Source organism: Neomonachus schauinslandi, chromosome 3 (genome assembly GCF_002201575.2).
Source record: "Neomonachus schauinslandi chromosome 3, ASM220157v2, whole genome shotgun sequence".
NCBI lineage: Eukaryota > Metazoa > Chordata > Mammalia > Carnivora > Phocidae > Neomonachus > Neomonachus schauinslandi.
In genome coordinates, this window is record NC_058405.1 from 51498805 (window position 1) to 51518020 (window position 19216).

The window sequence follows — 19216 nt, forward strand, 5'->3', positions numbered from 1 at the left end:
AAGATAACTTGCTCATACTACCTTCTTTAAGAAGCAAGAGGTTTGGATTCCTAGTAAGTTTCCTACTTAGGAAACTGATAATATTCTGACATTTACGAATATACCTTTCCGGGGGTACCTGGGTGGCTCAGCTGGCTGAGCGTCCAACACTTGATTTTGGCTCAGGTCATGATCTTGGGGTTGTGGAAATGAGCCCCGCATGAGGCTCTGTGCTGGGCATGGAGCCTGGCTTGGGATTCTCTCTCTCCCTCTGCCACTCCCCATTCCACACTTGCTCTCTCTCAGAAAGAAAGAAACGAAACGAAAGACAAAGATAGAAAGAAAATACCTTTCCAGCCCACATACAAGCAGAATTAAATAATTCAACATAGACATTTTCGGCTTCATTGTCAGATAGGTAGTTAATAAAAATCACTCATTGTACACCCAACTCATAAGCCTCAAGAGGGAGTTACAACATGGCACTGGAGCCTGAAAGGCCTGGGTTCAAATCCCTGCTGCATCACTTATCAGTGGAGTAAATTTAGGCAAAGAACTTAACTTTGGCCTCACTACTTCACAAGGCTGTTATATATGAGGTAGTATATATATGGCACTTAGTGACACCTGGCCCATAAAATGTCCTAGTACAGAATTGCTACCACTGTTACTGCCCTAATGAATTAGCAAAGTATAGGATTTTAGCTTGATTTGGGGGGCAAGTTTACTGAGGTAGGAAGAGAGGCTCAGAGTTAACTTCAGAAGCAAATCATAAGGATGGTCCCAAACAGTAACAACTGTGAGTAAGTCAGTATTTCCAATTTACCCACAAGTTTCTTTCCAAAATCAAATATCTTGGTTTAAAATGAACCTACAATAGAATATGCATAATTGGAGACAACGGAAACCAGATCAATGTTGATGATCTCTCATTTAGAACTACTTAACTCTTTCTGGCACAGACACCATTATTTTGTCCTTTTATGCTTTTATTATCTCCTCTCCCTGGTTTCTCTGAGCCACAGATAACCAAAATCCATATTATTATGAGACTATATAACAACAGGTATGAATGTCTAAAGGTAAACTTCTTTAGAGGTGGTTAAAAAGTAAAGTAGCTCTCATAACCAACCACCCACCCAGAAATTCTCTGAATATTTTTGGAAATGTCAGTAATAGCTACAAGTCAGAGAAATACACACTAATTTGGACAAGGAAGATCCTAATACAATTAAATAGGCAGATCAGATAGTAAATTAATAGGCAATACTGCTCTGAATCAGTGAGAGATCTCAGAGATCAATGACCTATTCTGCTATGTAGGTAACTGGGGAAGGAGAAAAGGAAAGTAAAATGGGTAAGGATAGCCAAACAAATATTTAAGTTCTGAACTAAATTAAAATCTCTACCTATTTACATTAATGTATTGACATACCCCCACTTTAAATATTTGAAATTTATAAAATTTATAGATATAAATTTATAAATATATTTATAAGAATTCAATTTTCTCCCTTGTTCTAAATAGTTAGCCTCAGGGAGACAATAATCATTCAATGTTCTGAAGTTAGTGACTATCACAAATCTAAGAGATGAAATAATTTTAAAAATGTAGTTATCAGTGCAAACCCTTTCTCTCCATTCCATATAAAGACAGAGAAAACCAATTATTTTTTAAAGTGGCCTGTAACTGCCAATGCTGAAGACTGAACTTTGTTATAACTGGCAACCAACTCTGAATGGGTTAGGACACATGACAGAAAATTATCAAAATTGACCTTGTACAGCCATCTAAAGAGATTACTTGATAGAAGAGCTCAAAGTAGATTATCCTGTTCAAAATTCTTTGATGATAGTGTGAGAATTCTGGGAAGTCAAGGTGCAGATGATTACAAAAATCAGGAGAATAGATGAAAAAGCTAAGAAAAAAACGTATTCCAAGACTAAACCTTAAAAAGGAAAATAAGAAATACTAGGAGAAAAAAAAGTACCTTCTAAAGAAACAAAAGGTTAACCAGAACACTAAGAAAACCAAAATTTAAGAACTGAAAATGAAGTCTAGAAAGAGAGAGCAATTAATAGCTGAGAATATAGAGCATAAGGATAAAGAGGCTCTTAATTGAAATGATGGGTTTGTTGGTTTTTTGTTTTTTTAACTTTCTGCAGGCTAAAAATTCTCATTATCTAAAGGGTGAAAGAGATGCAGTACTTCAGAGTGGTATTTTAGGGCAGCAGTCTAATCTACTCGTAAGTCCCTCTTTACCCATAAATTTGTTGTACTTGGACCAGGTCCATTTATAGTCATGTATATTAGGAACTTCATTTGGCTCAGCAAAATCCTGAATCCCAAACATTAAGCAAATCTAGCCAACAGATAGGCATACTTTAGATATAATGTATCCTTGGTAAAGTACAAGCAAAACTAGTACTAGAATTTTTTTTTAAATCAACTTCTATTACAATAGTGTCATTTCTAAGAAAGAAAAAAGCTGCTCTTAAGCAACAAAAATGTTTCTTATTTAGAATCATGGATTTTTAATTTTAACTCTAAGGACCTAAAGATTATTTACAAATAAAGGAACTAAGACATAAAAAGGCTAAACCTGCCGAAGATTATAAAGCTAATTAGTGGCAGAGATTTGCTGAAGCTAGGATTCCTGTCTCTGGGGTAGTGCTGTATGCCCAACTTATCATATCTGTAGCACTGGCCTCCCTACCTCCCCTTAGGACTAATGGTATTGAGAAACTGTGACATACAGAATACTAAAACTACTATCTAATTTCCTTAAGGAGAAAATTACAGAAATTCACACAAGCAAGAAATTAATTTTGCCTTTTCCTTCAGTGCTGAAGAACCAAAAAAGTAGCCTGTAGTCTTAAGTGGGCAAAAGGACAAGTGAAAACTCCCAGGTTCATTAACAGGCTGTAAGAGGTTTGGGTAAAGTCAGATATCACCCCACCACCATTTTCCTCATGAACCCTGCTACATTTCAAATCAAATGACTAGATCGAAGGGACTGAATTCTCACTCTTTGGGACGCTGAACCAATGGCTGATTCACCTCTGATTCACCCTATCCTCAGCTATGAGGGTATAGGAATGCCTTGCCACACTGTGAGACCTAACAGACATCAACCTCAACAATTCAACAATTATGGTCAAAAAGCAAAGTTAGACCTACAGGTCATCAATGGCCTATACTTTGTAACAGCTGAGATCGCAAAGAATTTTAATCATAAAACACTATTTTTCTGTCCCAAGACTGTATTTATAATGAGTTCAGCAATCAGCCATTCCATAATTCTTTCATGAATGTTAAGTTTCTCTCTGCTAGATTATAAGCTCTTTGAAGTTAATGATCGTGTCTTTACTTTTTGTATTCCCATGGTATCTATTTACTCTAGAAACAGAGTACATACTAAATATATACCTATTAAATTACCCTCTCAGCAGCTAGCCTAAACCACTGAAACCAAAGTAATCGTTGGGATGTGAGAAAAGAAATATTCTAATAAAGAAAAAAATACAGAAAAACAAAAACAACAAAACCTCAAAACAAAACAAACCATCAGTAATTTCAAGCCTCCTGATGTGGCCAAAAAAAAAAAAAAAAAAAAATCAACAACAAAAGAACCCCAGCAAGAAGTAGTGTTGGGCTTTCCTAAATCACTCTTTGGCCCAATTTCACAGATTAGCCTTCAGTATGGATAAATTTGCAGCATGTTAAACTCAGGTGTCTATGTTTTATACAGGAATTTGGAAGGTAAGGACCAAAATCTCAGTGTAACTACAAATATTTCCCATAAAAATAACCAAATAAGAATTCCCTGTTATAATTTCTCAAAGTTCTCATTACAAAACTTAAGAAAAAGGTAAATAAACCAAACTCCTTCATAGAAAAACTGTATTTACAACTCCATCCAAAAGCAGTTTTTAAAAGCAAACAACGTAACACAGAAGGTGAAAAAAATCTATGCTCGCCCAAAACTGCCAAATCTAATAAATTATTAACAGAATACTCCATCAAAAATAAGGCAATAACCCAAGATATCCCACTGATGATTTTTCCACTTCCATAACTAGGTAGAACTAATCTATCTAGTAGCAAATGATACTTCATTCCATTTCAGCATGTCTGAAATCCTAAGGACAAAAGTGTTAAAATATGATCTTAGTTCTTCATTAGACTCTTAGAACACTTGGAAGGAAAATAATTTCTAAAGCACAAAGAGGTAAAGAGGTATAACCTTTCAAAAAGATACTCAGAGTTCAAAATTCAAGAATGCGATATTAATACACAATGGGCATAGGTAAATATATGCAATACAGTGATAGCAAATTAATTTATTTAGTACTTTTTCCATTCCATATCATCAGGAGGATTGATTTCAACTTTCCTTTTACCTACATCAGACCAGTTGGTACTCAAAACTGTACCACCAGACTCCATCTGCAATAAGAAATAAAAATAGATTAATCCCTGGACCATATAATCAAAGCAGAGTATTTTTCTAAAAATGTTTCCAAGCACAATGTTCTAAATATAGCCCATGTTTGACTCAATAAGCAAAGGATAATACTTTGATTTAATCTTAGGCTTTTCAAATAAGTTAGGTAGAAGGCATCATGTTCATACAGTCATATAAAGCACATCTCCCTTGGCTAATCAGCATTGAGGTAAATGTGGAAAATCTACCTTCTGATGAAAATAAAATTGGCTCCCCAAGAAAATAATAATCTCTTTTGTTAAGGATAGTAAAAACCAGACAAAGTAAACTCTTTCTATACTAGTTGGACAGAACTTTTAAGATCCCCTTAGTAATGCTGTGACAAATATATACAAGGGAATGCTGGAATTTTTTTCAAATCAATGTGCATACACACAAGTACATAAAATCAGTATCTCAGTAAAGAACTGATTATCTATTTACCATCTATAGAATATACCACCCACCAAAAACCCTAGCACATTCATAAGTACATTCTAAAAAAACCTCTGGACATTTGTTATCTTAATAAAAATTAACTGATTTGGATCACAGCAAAAAACAGTGTGAATTATTCAAATCTAAACATTTTTACATGATCAGCTGTGCTGCTGGCATATGTATATAGTTACAAACCCGACTATTACACTGGAACCTCAATATAACCTCATGCCCCACACTCCCTGTCAAGCTCCCTTACATGGGTTGCTTTGCATGGGATGTTCTTCCCCACCGGTTTATTTTCCCATTCTTTATCCTCTAAACATAACATTTCACCATTTCTCTGTGGCCTCCTTTGACCCTAATCAGGACTCTACCTTTGTAGAATTTGTGTTCTGTATGAGCATAATTACCATTAATATGTATCACACTACACTGTTAGAATTTTAAGGGTCTGCTTTCTTTTATATGCTTCGTACCCTTGGTTCCAACTAAAGCTGAGAGCCCCTACAAGGCAAGGAACATATTTTACTAACACTTGTATCCTAGATCTAAGCCACAACGGTTGGGCACATGATAAGACTTCAAATAAAATACTGATATGAATGTTTGTAAATGTAATATCTAGTAGAAGCATGTGGGACTAGACCTATTCTTACCTGAATGAAACTATACAGCATATAATACGTTTTAAGTAACACCCTCTTTCATTAAGACATAAGTATATGTAAACATGTTAGCAGCATATAGCATGAGCCTTGTGCTTACCTCACTGAACTACACTGTGTATAAACTGTCATTCAAGTAACAAATCTTCTCTCATTAATATAAACCCACTAACATCCTAAACCCCTAACCCCAATCCTAATGTCATTGAGCCCTCTGGAGAGTTCTCCAAATTGCAGGATACAAGGCATATACCCTTCAACCCTGGCCCTAACCCTAACCCTAACCTAATCCTAACCCACATCTGAGAAGAAAAAAAGAAAAAACAAGTGGTATACATATACAATGGAATATTACACAAACACACACACAAACACACACACAAATCCTGCCATTAGCAATCACATGGATGGAGCTAGAGGGTATTATGCTAACTGAAATGTCAGTCAGAGACAGACACCATGTGATTTCACTCATATGTGGAATTTAAGAAACAAAACAAAGGGGCAAAGAGAGAGAGACAGAGGCAAACCAAGAAATGGATCCTTAACTATAGAGAACAAACTGACAGTTATCACAGGGGAGGTGGATGGGGGCATGGGTTAAATAGGGGATAAGGATTAAGGAGTATACTTGTGATGAGTACCGGGTGATATATGGAAGTGCTGAATCACTATTTTGTACACCTGAAACTAATATTACATGTAGAGTAACTAACTAGAATTTAAGACTTTAAAAAATTTGAATAAAAAGGGATAAATTCTATATAATAAACTACTCCTATGAAGATGAAGGAATCAGATTTAGTTTATAATCTGATATTTACTGATGACATTTACTTTCCCCTCTTTCCTTATGGACTGCAGTGCAATTTAGCATTTCCCTCTGATTATTTTGTACATGTTGGGTCTTTTTTTCCCCAATTAGACTGGAAGATCATAGATGAGTCTATTTTCCTTGTTTTCCCAGAAGCACTTGGTATGTTCCAGGTGGCTTGTATATTTATGGGTGTATATGGTTCAATTACTATTAGCAAAGCCTCTGTATGAAAATGGATGCAGATTCCATAATCTATCTTTGAAATTTCACACACTGCTATTCTGTCTAGCATACTCTTAAAAAAGTCAATACTGAAACTGACTTCTCTTCCTGGGGACACAGAGTAGATGTATTTTACCCTATTCTTCCCACTTAGTACTACTAAAAACCTTGGACATTATATATAGGTAAACAAACATGAGAAGATTCTAAAAGATGAAGGAAAGAAGACAGATCAGCTAGGGACCTTGGGAGGCAAGAACAACATAACATGGTGGTGAGTCCCCCGGGTTTTCTTTTTTACCTCATGTCCTAGAGTTGCTGCTGAAGAAGCTGGAAACACTAAGAGGCACACACACAAAAAGCTCAAACGGAAACCTGGTTTCTCTAGCTAAAGGATGAAGAAAGACAAAAAGACAGCTTAGGAAGACAGAAAAGTTTTAGACTATAATTGCTCCACTGCACTGGTGCCATCCGCACCCAAGGCCAGTAAAGGCTGGGTGAGGAGCCTAGACTTCCACCCATGCTGGGCTATCATGAAGCCACCTCCTCTGCCACCTGTGGTATCAGTGAAAACCACAGGGACATCTACCCCACTCCCATCAGTAGTAAAGAGATGCCCTGGGATGTCTAAGGAGGCTGATTAGGGTGCCTGGATTTCTACCTCCACCTAGCAATAATGAGGCAGTGCCTTCCCTTCCTCTGACACAGTGACTGGCAGAGAGAGCCAAATAAGATGGAGGATTTATTTGATTTTATTTAAGATTTTATTTATTTATTTGACAGAGAGAGACACAGCAAGAGAGGGAACACAAGCAGGGGGAGTGGGAGAGAGAGAAGCAGGCTCCCCGCGGAGCAGAGAGCCTGATGTGGGACTCAATCCCAGGACCCCAGGACCTGAGCCAAAGGCAGACGCTTAACTGACTGAGCCACCCAGGTGTCCCTAAGATAGAGGATTTAAATAAGATCCAGTCTCACAGCAGAACATGAAAACATCCAAGTTTCAACTGAAAATCACTTGTTGCTGGTAAAAAAAAACACCAAGCACAAGGAAAATTTCAGATTCTATTTTAAAAAAAAAAGACAATCAACAGATGCTAATGTTGAGATGAGAAAAATGTTAAAATTATCTGACAAAGATTTTAAAGTAATCATAGTAAAAAAATGCTTTACTAGAAATCATGCATATGCTTGAACCAAATGAAAAATAGAACAATACAGCAAAGAAAAGAAAATCTAAAGAACCATCAAATGTTTCAGCATCAAAAACTACAACTGAAATACAAAGGTAAGTGGATAACGCTAAAGAACAGAATAGAAGGGACCTTTTGAGAAAAGCACCAGTGCACCTGAAAACAGGACAATATAAATCACCTAATATGAACAACAGAGAGAAAAGAGAGATAAAATGAAGAAGTCCCAGGGATGTGTGATACTGTAACAAAATATTTATCTTATATCCTCAGGTTTCAGGAAGAAGGTAGATCTGAAAAAGTACTCAATGCAATAATGGCTGAATATTTCCCAAATCTGGCAAGACACATAAACCTACAGATTCAACAAACCCCAATCAGAATAAACCCAAAGAAATCCTTGCTGACAGAGAATCTGTCACAGGCAGATCTAAAAGAATGCCAGGGAGCACCTGAATCGATTAAGCATATGACTCAATCTCAGCTCAGGTCTTGAGTTCAAGCCCCGCATTGGGTTCCACTCTAGGCATGCAGCCTACTTAAAAAAAAAAAAAAATAAATAATAATAATAATATTATTATTATTAAAAAGAATGCCTAAAGTTCTCTAAAATAAGAACAAATAACAGAACCTCAGAACATTAGAAACGAAAACAAATAAAACAGAATTTGCTTTTTCTCTTGAGCTTTCTAAATTACATGTGACAGTTGAATGAAAATTAACAATGTATGTAGAGGAAATACCTGTGAAAATTATAAATGAGAGAGAGTAAAGGAACATAAAGGGAGGAGGTAAGGTTTCTACACTTCACTCAAACTGACAAGAAAAATGACACAAATAAACTCTGATAAGCTATGTATAATATAGCTAGTATACAGAGCAACCACTAAAAATGCTATACAAAGAAGAAACACTAAAAAAAATTATAAATAAATAAAAATGAAACTAAAAAATATTTACAGGTACTCTCAGAGGAACAAAAGAACAAAAAAAATAAAAATGGTAGAAACAAAAAAAAATAAATAAAATGGTAGAATTAAAGTCCTAAAATATCAGTAATTATATTCAATGTAAATGATCTGAATACGTCAATTAAAAGACAGAGACTGGCAGAAGAGATGAAAAAACATAACCCAACTATATGCTGTCTCCAAGAAACTCACTTTAAAAAACAGTAGGACTCAATCAATTTAAATATGATATAGACAGGTTGGAAATAAAAGAATGGAACAAGACATCATGCAAAAATTCATCAAAAGACAGAAGAATTGGCTACATTAATATCAGAGCAAAGAAAATTACCAGAGCTAGAGAATGACATGTATATATGATAAAAAGGCCAATCCACCATGAAGATACAGCAATCCTAAATGCATATGCAGCAAAAAGAGCTGCAAAATATGTGAAGCAAAAATAGACAGAATAAGACAAAATCAGCAATACAGAAGAATTAAACAATATCAAGCAACATCTATAGAACACTCCTTCTAACAAGAGAACACACACCTTCTTTTCAAGCGAAACAAACTTCAGATACACCGCTAGGCAATAAAACAAAGAATGTACATCACATGGTACATAGTCTCAAATCACAATGGAATAAAATTAAAAACCAATAATAACAAGGTAACAGGAAAATCTCCAAACACTTGGAAACTGAACAACACACTTCTAAACAATCCATGTGATGAAGTCTCAACTGAAATCAAAATACATATTAAACTGAATGAAAACATAACATTAGAACTTGTGAGAAACAGCTAAAACCCCGCTAACAGGGAAATTTATAGCATAAACATACACAACAGAAAACAGAAAGTCAAATCAACAATCTAACATTTGAACAACCTACAAAGATAGCAAAATAAACCCAAAGCAAGCAGACGCGAGAAAATAACAAAGAACAGAAATGAATGGAATTTCTAATAAAAAACTGAAGAAATTTCTTAAGTCAACAAAGGGCTGATTCTGTGGGAAAAAAAAAAAAATTCAGTAACATTGACAAACCTCAAGACTGAAAGAAGACACAAATTACCGCCATAGGAACGAAATGGAGTATCACTACAGACCTTGTAAATATCAAAACAAAAACAGTAAGAAAATACTACCAACACTGACAGGTTAGACAAACTAAATAGGATTTATGCTCAAAAACACAAACTGCCACAAGTCACTCAATATGAAACAGATAATCTGAGCAGTCCTATAAACTATTAGAATAATTTTGTAATTTAAAATCTTGCCAAAAAAGAAATATCCAGGCCCAGATGGTTTCACTAGTTTAAAGAAAAACTAACACCAATTCTACATAATCTCTTCCCCAAAACAGAAGAAGATAGAGCACTTCCCATGTCATTTTATGAAGTTAGTATTACACAGATACCAAAACCAGAAAAAGACATACAAAAAAAGAATACTACAGACCAATATCCCTCATGAATATAGACACAAAAATCCTTAACAAAGTATCTGAAAGTAAAATTGAGCAAAATACAAAAAGAATTATACACTATGACCAGGTGAGGCTTATGCCAAGGATGCAAGGTTGGTTCTAGTAGAAATATCATATTAATCATATAAAATCACCGCTGTAACAGGTTAAAGAAGAAAAATCACATAATCATTTTGATCAATGCAGAAAAAGCATTCAAATTCAAAAAGTGAACAGCTAGCTGTGCAGTGTTGGTGGTATAGTGGTGAGCCTAATAGCTACCTTCCAAAAAGTCAACAGCCATTCATGATAAAAAATCTCACAAAAGGAATAGAGAACTTTAACCTGACCGAGCATCTGCAAAAAGCCTACCACTAACATTATAATTAATGGTGAAAGACTGAATGGTTTTCCCTTAAAATGGGGAACAAGGCATAAATGTCCACTCTCACCACACTTTTCAACATAGTGCCAGAAGTTCTAGCCACTGCAATACAGCTAAAAAAAGGAGATAAAAGTTACAAATACCATATTTAAAAAGTCCCTCTTTGAAGATATGACTGTCTACATAGAAAATCACATGTAATTTACAAAAAAATTCCCTAGAATAAGTGAGTTTTTAGCAAGGTCACAGAATGTAAGATTAAAAAACCAACTGTATTTCTAAATACTAGCATATGGACATGGAAGTTAAATATACAATATAATTTACAATCACTCAAAAAAAGATACTTAGGTATATCTTGCAAAACATGTTTAGGATTTACATGTGGAAAACTGCACAATGCTGATGAAAGAATCAATGATCTAAATAAATGGATTGGAAGATTCAACACAGTAAAAATGTCAATCTCTCCGAACTGATATACAGTCAATGCAATTCCTAACAGGATATTTTGATACATATAAACAAAATATTCTAAAGTTTATGTGGAAAAGCAAAGGAACTGGAATATCTAAAACAATTTTGAAAATGGTTAACCAAGTAGAAGGAATGACTCTTCCTGGATTCAAAACTTACATAGCTAAAATAATCAAGACTGTAATATTACAGAGGAATAGACATGTAGATCAATGAAACAGAGAACCCAGAAATAGACTGAGACAAATACGCTCAAGTAATTTTTGAGATACGCAAAAACAATTCAATGGAAGAAAGACAGTTTTTCAACTGGTTCTGGAGTAAATGAACACGTACAGGCCAAAACCAAAACATACAAAAAAAAACCCTCAACCTACATCTCAACTTTATATATAAAAATTAACTCAAAATGGATCATAGACTTCAATGTAATACGTAAAACTATAAAACTTTTATTGAAAGAAATTTTCAGATCTAGGACTAGGCAAAAGTTCTAGACTTGATACTAAAAGCTCTTAGACTTGATACTAAAAGCATAATCCATAAAAGGAAAAACTGATAAACTGAACTTCATCAAAATTAAATACTTTAGCTCTGCAAAAAAGAAAATAAAAAGACAAACTACAGACTGAGAGAAAATATTTGCAAACTATGTATCTCACAAAGACTTGTCAGATTAGTGATGGCAGGAGTTAAGGAGAGGCAGTGGTGGCAGGAAGTGTGTATGGTATAAAATGACAACAGTGAAGGAATCCTCTGGCAGTGGAAATGTTCTCTATCTGAACTGTCATTATCATGGTTGTGATACTGTACTGTAGTCCTGCAAGAGGATTCCGCTAGGGGAAACTGTGTAAAGGATACAAGGGATCTCTGCATTATTTCTTACAACTGCATATAAATCTATAATTATTTCAACATAAAAAGTTTTAAAAAACTTTTTAAAATCAACAGTGAAAAGCTCAATCATGAGCAGTTACAACACAGTAACTTCTGTGGAATATCTGAGTCTCAAAAGACATTTATTAACTAAGTACTAATTTGAATCTAAATGCCTTAAAAGAAGAGAGTCACATTTCCAAAGCTACTGATAAAAGTCAAATGATCACAACTAATGCAAAATAATCAACCTAGTTCTACAGAGATGACTTGTTATTAAAATCTCAGAACTTGAGGCCTAATTCGGGGTGATATTTAGGTTGTCTTGGGCCTTATTTTCTTAATCAACAAATCATTAACAAACCAATGAGTAATTAACATGCACTTTCTACTTGCCAAACACTGTTCTGGCAGTTTCCTGTCTATATTCTTCATCTCTGACACTGAGGCCACTATGTATGGTTCTAATGGAGGCTCCTTCAGCTATTGTGATAAATCCAACTACAGTAATTAGAGTATTTCTTAGCCTTCCAAGTTCTAACTCAATGACTAAAAAATATTTATTTGGAATAAACCACTTGAGTCTCAACTCCCCCACAAGTTTCCAACTTCCCCAATAATTACTCTAAGTTTAGAGGAGAAAGAAATGTTCAGATGAAGCCTATTCAAAAAGGCTTCCCAACTGCAATACATGCAATTTGGTTTCAAAATGCCTACTTAATCTTATAAAATTTCTGAAATTTACTACCACAATATGTGTTTTTCAAGCTTATGTTCTTACAAATGATTTGTTCATAGCACGTTTCACTTCATCAGAACCATCTGAATAGATCTGCTGAAATAATTTGTTTAAAGCTGCATCTCCCTCCAACTTCTCATTTTTTTCTTCTTCTTTGATCTCACCAACCAATTTATCCCAATTTCTTGTATAATGAGATGATGATGGATATAAGTTCTTTACGTCTATGGAGTAAAAAAGACAGAAGTGATTAATCAACATGTGATGATTAGGTCAAGAATATGTAAACTTTGTGACCATGGTATATAGAATATCTTAGCAAATAGTTCAGGTCACTAAATTTCATGTTTATAATAAATGTCTTTCTGATATATACATCAATAATCAGATTTACACTTCTAAAAACTGAATCAGCGTAATGTAAAATCCGGAAGTTTCTTTTGAGCAAAATCTAATAAAGTGTACATTTTTGATATATTATGCAAAATTAGATTAAAAACAGATTCTTTGTGTTAATAATGAGGGGGCTGAGTGAGAAGTATACTAGAACTTTTATATTTACAGAAAAGTTGCAGAGATAGTATAAACAATTCTAAAAATAGTGTTTTTAAATAATGCTTCATTAAGAAATTTCTCTTACAAACAAGATTTTAATGTTAAAAATGTGACTTTTTTGAGGTGCTTCTCTTTCAGAGTAGAGCTAAACTGAAAATATAAATCCATGCCAGTAGACAGTGAGTTAAATCCTCTCCCCACATTAAATTATTAGATTACTTCAATAGGAGATAATAAGCAATTCTTGAATGTTGAAAAATACACCATGTGATCATTTAGAGTTCAATGCCCACTCATGCACACACTGAAAATAACAGTACCTGTAGGGCACACTGGGGTAAATGGAGGCTGCTTACAACCAGAGAGGCTACTGACTGGCCCAGAGGCTCAGGGCACTGCCAAGGCTATCCTAAAGACTAAGGGAATCAAGATGGTGGCACCCAAGTAATTAAAAAGGAATCTACCTAAAAAAAAAAAAAAAAGTAATCTACCTAGAAGTTATAAGAGCAGTTCTGTTCACTCTCCAATGGAAATATAACGCAGGCCACAAATGTGAGCCACATACACAATTCAAAAATTTCTAGTAGCCGTGTTACTAAGAATCATCAGGTGAAATGCATTTTAATAATATATTTTATTTAACCTAATATATTCAAAACGGTATCATTTCAACATGGATCAATATTAAAACATTTTATGTTCTTTCTTTCATACGGTCTTCAAAATCTGGTATTTTATACTCCAGCACAACTCAATCCAGACTAGTCATTTTCAAATGCTCAGCGGATATATGTGGTGACTATACTGGACAGTGTAGCTACAGAGCTTAAAAAAACCTGATTCAAAGTTTCCCTATTAATAAATTAGGACACATTACATGTCCCTCCTTCCACTACTACCTCTCTATATCCCTTTCCTCAAAATAGTTCAGAAATGAGAAACCACTAACCATTCAGTTTGTTGTTCCATCTCTTCTCTTCACCTGTAAGTCTTTCTCCTTGCCTATCTCCCCAGCAAAACAAAACTAAACAACACCCCTCACAGTTTTACTTAGGGTAAGCATACAGTTTTCTGATCTACCCTTCCTCTATCAGTAATCCCGTGTGTCTATGCGCATTTTCACTAGTAGCCAAAGAAACAAAAAAATATGTCATAGTAAATTAAAAGCCTAAAAAACATGGGTTTAATTAATCCTAATGCTGACTCCCCAGAAGAATGGGAACACAGGTTCTAACCTCCATTTTACAGGTAAGAAAACTGGCCCAGACAGGTCAAGCAACTTGCCCTTATCTGCAGTCTCCAGCTTGCAGGACACAGGAATCTGACAAGCATATTAATTCCTTACAAAAATATAAAACAGGACAGAAGGAATAGCATCTGAAATATCCAAGGCATTGAGTTTAGAAAAACTGTGCAACCATAACACTAAAAAATCTTTATATTTAATCTCAGAAAAACTTTAACACCTGTAGATGGTGGATAAACTACTGAGGAATGGATAGGTAACCTAACTTCCTTGTTCATTCATTGTAATATCAAATAACTGCAAAGATACTCATGTCAGCAGAGACTTTTTTCCATTGTTAGAAGATGCAGCAACAACCAGTATCACATATAGGGTTTATGTAAGAACCAGACCCAGACCGTGAAGACCAGGGTTTAGTCCTAGGCAATGAAAACTGCTGGGTGAGCTTAAGCAAGTTGCTTACTTTCGAAGCCTGTAAAATAGGTCTGCCTACTATAGAGGGCTGTTGTTAGAATCAAGTGAGATACTACATTTAAAGTGTTTTGTTTTGTTTTTTTAAATGCTTTCTGAGCTATATATAAACCTCAGCCCCCAAGTCTCTGCGAGTCAGACCCAAAAGAAGCACATAACATCCTTCCTCTGTCTTTCAAATAAAATGTGAAGCAGAAATACCAACTTCAAATATTTCAATCCTAAAAAATTATCTGTTGGTGTCAATTTTCCTGGTTTTGCTAATTACACAATAGACTAGTTGTGATGTTATTATGCAGGGAAGCTGGGTGAAGAGTACATGAGAACTCATCATTTCCGCAACTTCTAGGGGCATCTAAAATTATTTCAAAATAAAAATAAAATAAAATGATTTGTTGGCTAACTCAGTGTTTTCTAAAAGGTGCGACAAGGAAATCTGTTTTATGTTACAGAAAGAACAGTGAAAAATCTAAAAGTAACTGAAACACAGTATTAACTCATTTTAGTCATCAAATCAGAACATTAATCAAAAAGAAATTTCTCTCCTTTCATTAATGAGGCCATTGCTATAAAATACACTCTTAGGTTGTAGTTCTAAGAGTATCTAGCAGGTTAATCATTCCATTAGAAAAACACCTGTCTATTGCATAGGCTTAAAATTGACCCAACATACAGGAGTCTGTCCCTTACAGGATTAAAAACAATCAACCCTAGTTTTCCACTCTTCTCCTAGGCTTTTCTTAGGTTTTCATGACCTGTTTGTGAGCACTTCTTTAGGAGCAATAGAGTGAAATGGGTTAGATATTTTACTCTGTGAAGCCCTGCAAGTCCAGGAAATTAGAGTTGACAATATCAGAAGAAATAGAAAGGAATAAATGAAAGGGAGAGGGAAGAGGAGGATATTATTTCAGCAGAATAAACCTCTAATCCACTTACAACCCAAAAAGAAGCAATAGGAAAGGGCAACACACAAAAACAACCCTCAACTAATGTCATATGGTGACTGGGTAAACAATATAAACCCAACGCCCTCAGGGTTTATTCGAGCATTCACTTGTACTCTGAGTTGAAGAACTGAAAAAGGTAGAAACTTCACATGAAAGGCTACTTTGTATTCATTACAGAGCAATCTTATTGCACTCAATATATCTTTTCTTGGGAACATAAATAATGAAAGTAGGAAGAATGCTCATTACTATTTAAGTTCAACTATGTAACACAATATGAATTTAAAGTTCATCAAGGCCAGAAAACAAACCTGCTATGAACTGTTTTGGTTTAGGCATATCTCCTTGCCCCTCTAGCTTTTCCCATCTCACAGCCTCTGTCTTTTTCATTTTAATTTCAATCTGGAGGAAACACCAAATAAAATTTATTATTCCATGTAAAATACACAAAACAGTAAAAAACAAATGCAATTTCCTTAAGTCATAAAATTTATAAGAATTAACAGTGCCCTCAAGAAAATTTCCTTAAATTATACAAGGTTAAATTTGAAGAACTTTGAAACATTTTGTTTCTATTTAAAAGCCACCCTTCAAAAACAACATACATACATACTATAAACTATAATTAAGAGTCTTAAAATTCCTGTTTTTTTCTTCCAATGCACTGTTCTCAACCAGGGGTGATTTGGCAACGTTTATGGTTATTGTTGGTCTTCACAACTGGGGTGGGGGTTAGGGATGCTCCTAAACATCCTACAACATAAAGGGCAACCCCTCCACAACAAAGAATTATCCAACCCAAAACGTCAATAGCGCCCCCCATTGAGAAACCCTGTTCTAAAGGAATTACTATAGGGGTGCCTGGGTGGCTCAGTCGGTTAGGCATCTGACTGTTGATTTCAGCTCTGGTTGTTGAAATCAAGCTCCTTGCCGGGCTCTATGCTCAGCGGGGAGTCCGCTTCCCTTTCCTTCTCGCTTTCTCTCTCTCCCTCTGCTTCTCCCCCTGCTCACGCTAAAATAAATAAATAAATCTTTTTTTTTTTTTTTTTAAGAATTCATTTATTTGAGAGAGAGTGAGAAAGAGCACACGGGGGGGGGGGGGGGAAGCAGCACATGGGGCTCAATCCCAGAACCCTGGGATCATGACCCGAGCCAAAGGCAGACGCCCAACCAACGTGTGCCCCAATAAATCAGTATTTTAAAAAAATAAAGGAATTACCACATTTGCTTGTACATTAACCCATTTGAGAGCTGAGACAAATTCATATCATTGTATAAAAATAATACAACTAATGCTAAAATTTTTATAATAATTCAGTCAATAATTATTAAACACCCAATATGAGCAAGTTGTAATCTTCAGGGATGTGGTGGACTTTTAAAATATTAAAAACATGTTCTTGGCCATCTGAAAGTAGGTGAGATACTAAAAGAAAGTTGATCAAGAGGCAAATAAATGTTCTAAAAGTTTAGCAGAGATTACAAATGGGTGTGAAAAGAAAAAGTTTCAGTGCATCTTGAAGAGCTTTGAGGGGCAGGAGCATTTGCAATGGTGGAAGGGGGAGGTCTCCAGAGGCAAAAGCAACAGCCTGAAACTGGAGCCCTGAGGTTTCAAAGGACACAGTGCATCAGGGAGTACAGACAAGACCAATTTGTCTCAAGTCCAGGATTTATGTTAGAACAGTAAAAAATACAGATGAAAGAGGTGTAAGGCAAACTATGAAGAGCCTCTGAATGCTGAACTAGCTTCACTTATTAAAATGAAATATTAAAAGCATCTTTAATTATCTAATCAAGGCTGGTCCCCTAGAGTCCACCCTTAACCGTAACATACACTCACGGAGCACTTACATATACCTTTTGTTTTCCTTGTTCAAATAATGCTCACTCCCAATTTAAGCCTAGCAAAATCAGCATTTATAGCACTAATAAATTATTATGCAAACAGCTTAAGAATCAAAATAGAATTTTTATGAAAAGATCTTATCAGTCTCATAAATATATTTTAGAGAGAGAGGAAGTGCGAGCACGGGGAGGGGCAGAGGGAGAGGTAGAGAGAAAATTCTAAGTGCAGGCTCCACACCCAGCACAGAGCCCAATGCAGGGCTCCATCTCATGACCCTGAGATCATGACCAGAGTCAAAAGCAAGAGTCAGATGCTTAACCAACTAAGCCACCCACACACCCCTCAAAATAGAATTTTATGTTCTAATTTTTTCTAAGAAAAGGATTTACTTTTGTAAATAGGAAAAAAAAATCAAAAGACAAATGTAACAGAAAGAAAAGCCTATTCATGCCGGTTCTTCAACGCCATTAAATCAGATAAATCATTTAAACTAGCAATTACTGGTAATCTTTCTACCACCTGCATTAAGTGTCAGAATCCTTAAAATTTATATTTTAAAATACCGTAACAAAACACTAACCAAGAAATCTGCCAATAATTTTAATCAGATAGGAAGTGATGGTATAGAAAGGGTATAGTCTCAGTATTTGTATTTTCTTTAGCACAGAAATTTAACAAAAAACTGTTTTCTTTCTTTTTTTTTTTAAAGATTTTATTTATTTATTTGAGAGAGAGAGAATGAGAGACAGAGAGCATGAGAAGGAGGAAGGTCAGAGGGAGAAGCAGACTCCCTGCCGAGCAGGGAGCCCGATGCGGGATTCGATCCCGGGACTCCAGGATCATGACCTGAGCCGAAGGCAGTCGCTTAACCAACTGAGCCACCCAGGCACCCCAAAAACCTGTTTTCATAATGAAAAAACCATGAAACAAATGTCACTGGGAAAGAGACCAAAAGTACAGTATTTTTAATGTAATTTGTGTTTAAATTCTACATAAAAACAATTTTAAGGATCTCTAGAATTCTCTAAAATGAGTAATTTTTATAAAGTAAAACACTACCTATATTTTCTCATACACAGTATTAAGTGATAATAATTTGGTTATTTTAAGTTGTTACTGCTGGAATATTTATCAAAAAGGGGCAAAAATCTAATAGCTGGCGATGACACAGCAACAGTTACTGAAAAGGGATATTATCATCCTAAAATTTAAAACTTCATCTTGTTCCTTTAGTTTTCAACTCATCTGGAAATGAAGACCTGGCAACACTATCCTTAACTAACCTCTGCCTCAGGGCACCCTCTATTCGCACCTCCTGTTCCTGCACTTAAGCACGGTCTATAAAATGCTCCTTGTTTCATCTAGAGGGCAGCATACACTAGCACTCACATCTACTGAAGCCACTGTAACTGGAGTAATGGTGCAGTATGAATCAAGAG

General features: G+C 35.2%; 1 protein-coding gene across 2 annotated transcripts in view; it reads right to left on the reverse strand.

Annotated features, from left to right (window-relative positions):
- Window positions 1-4055: 4055 nt before the first annotated feature.
- Window positions 4056-19216, reverse strand: part of SUGT1 (SGT1 homolog, MIS12 kinetochore complex assembly cochaperone) — a 37433-nt gene continuing 22272 nt past the window's right edge. For both annotated transcript variants that reach the window (XM_021697898.1, XM_044913173.1), the window contains exons 11-13: window positions 16243-16333; window positions 12755-12936; window positions 4056-4429 (exon numbers count right to left, since the gene is read on the reverse strand). In XM_021697898.1, the coding sequence (XP_021553573.1) occupies window positions 4328-4429; window positions 12755-12936; window positions 16243-16333 (375 nt within the window). In that variant the 3' untranslated portion in view covers window positions 4056-4327. The remainder of the gene's footprint in view (window positions 4430-12754; window positions 12937-16242; window positions 16334-19216) is intronic.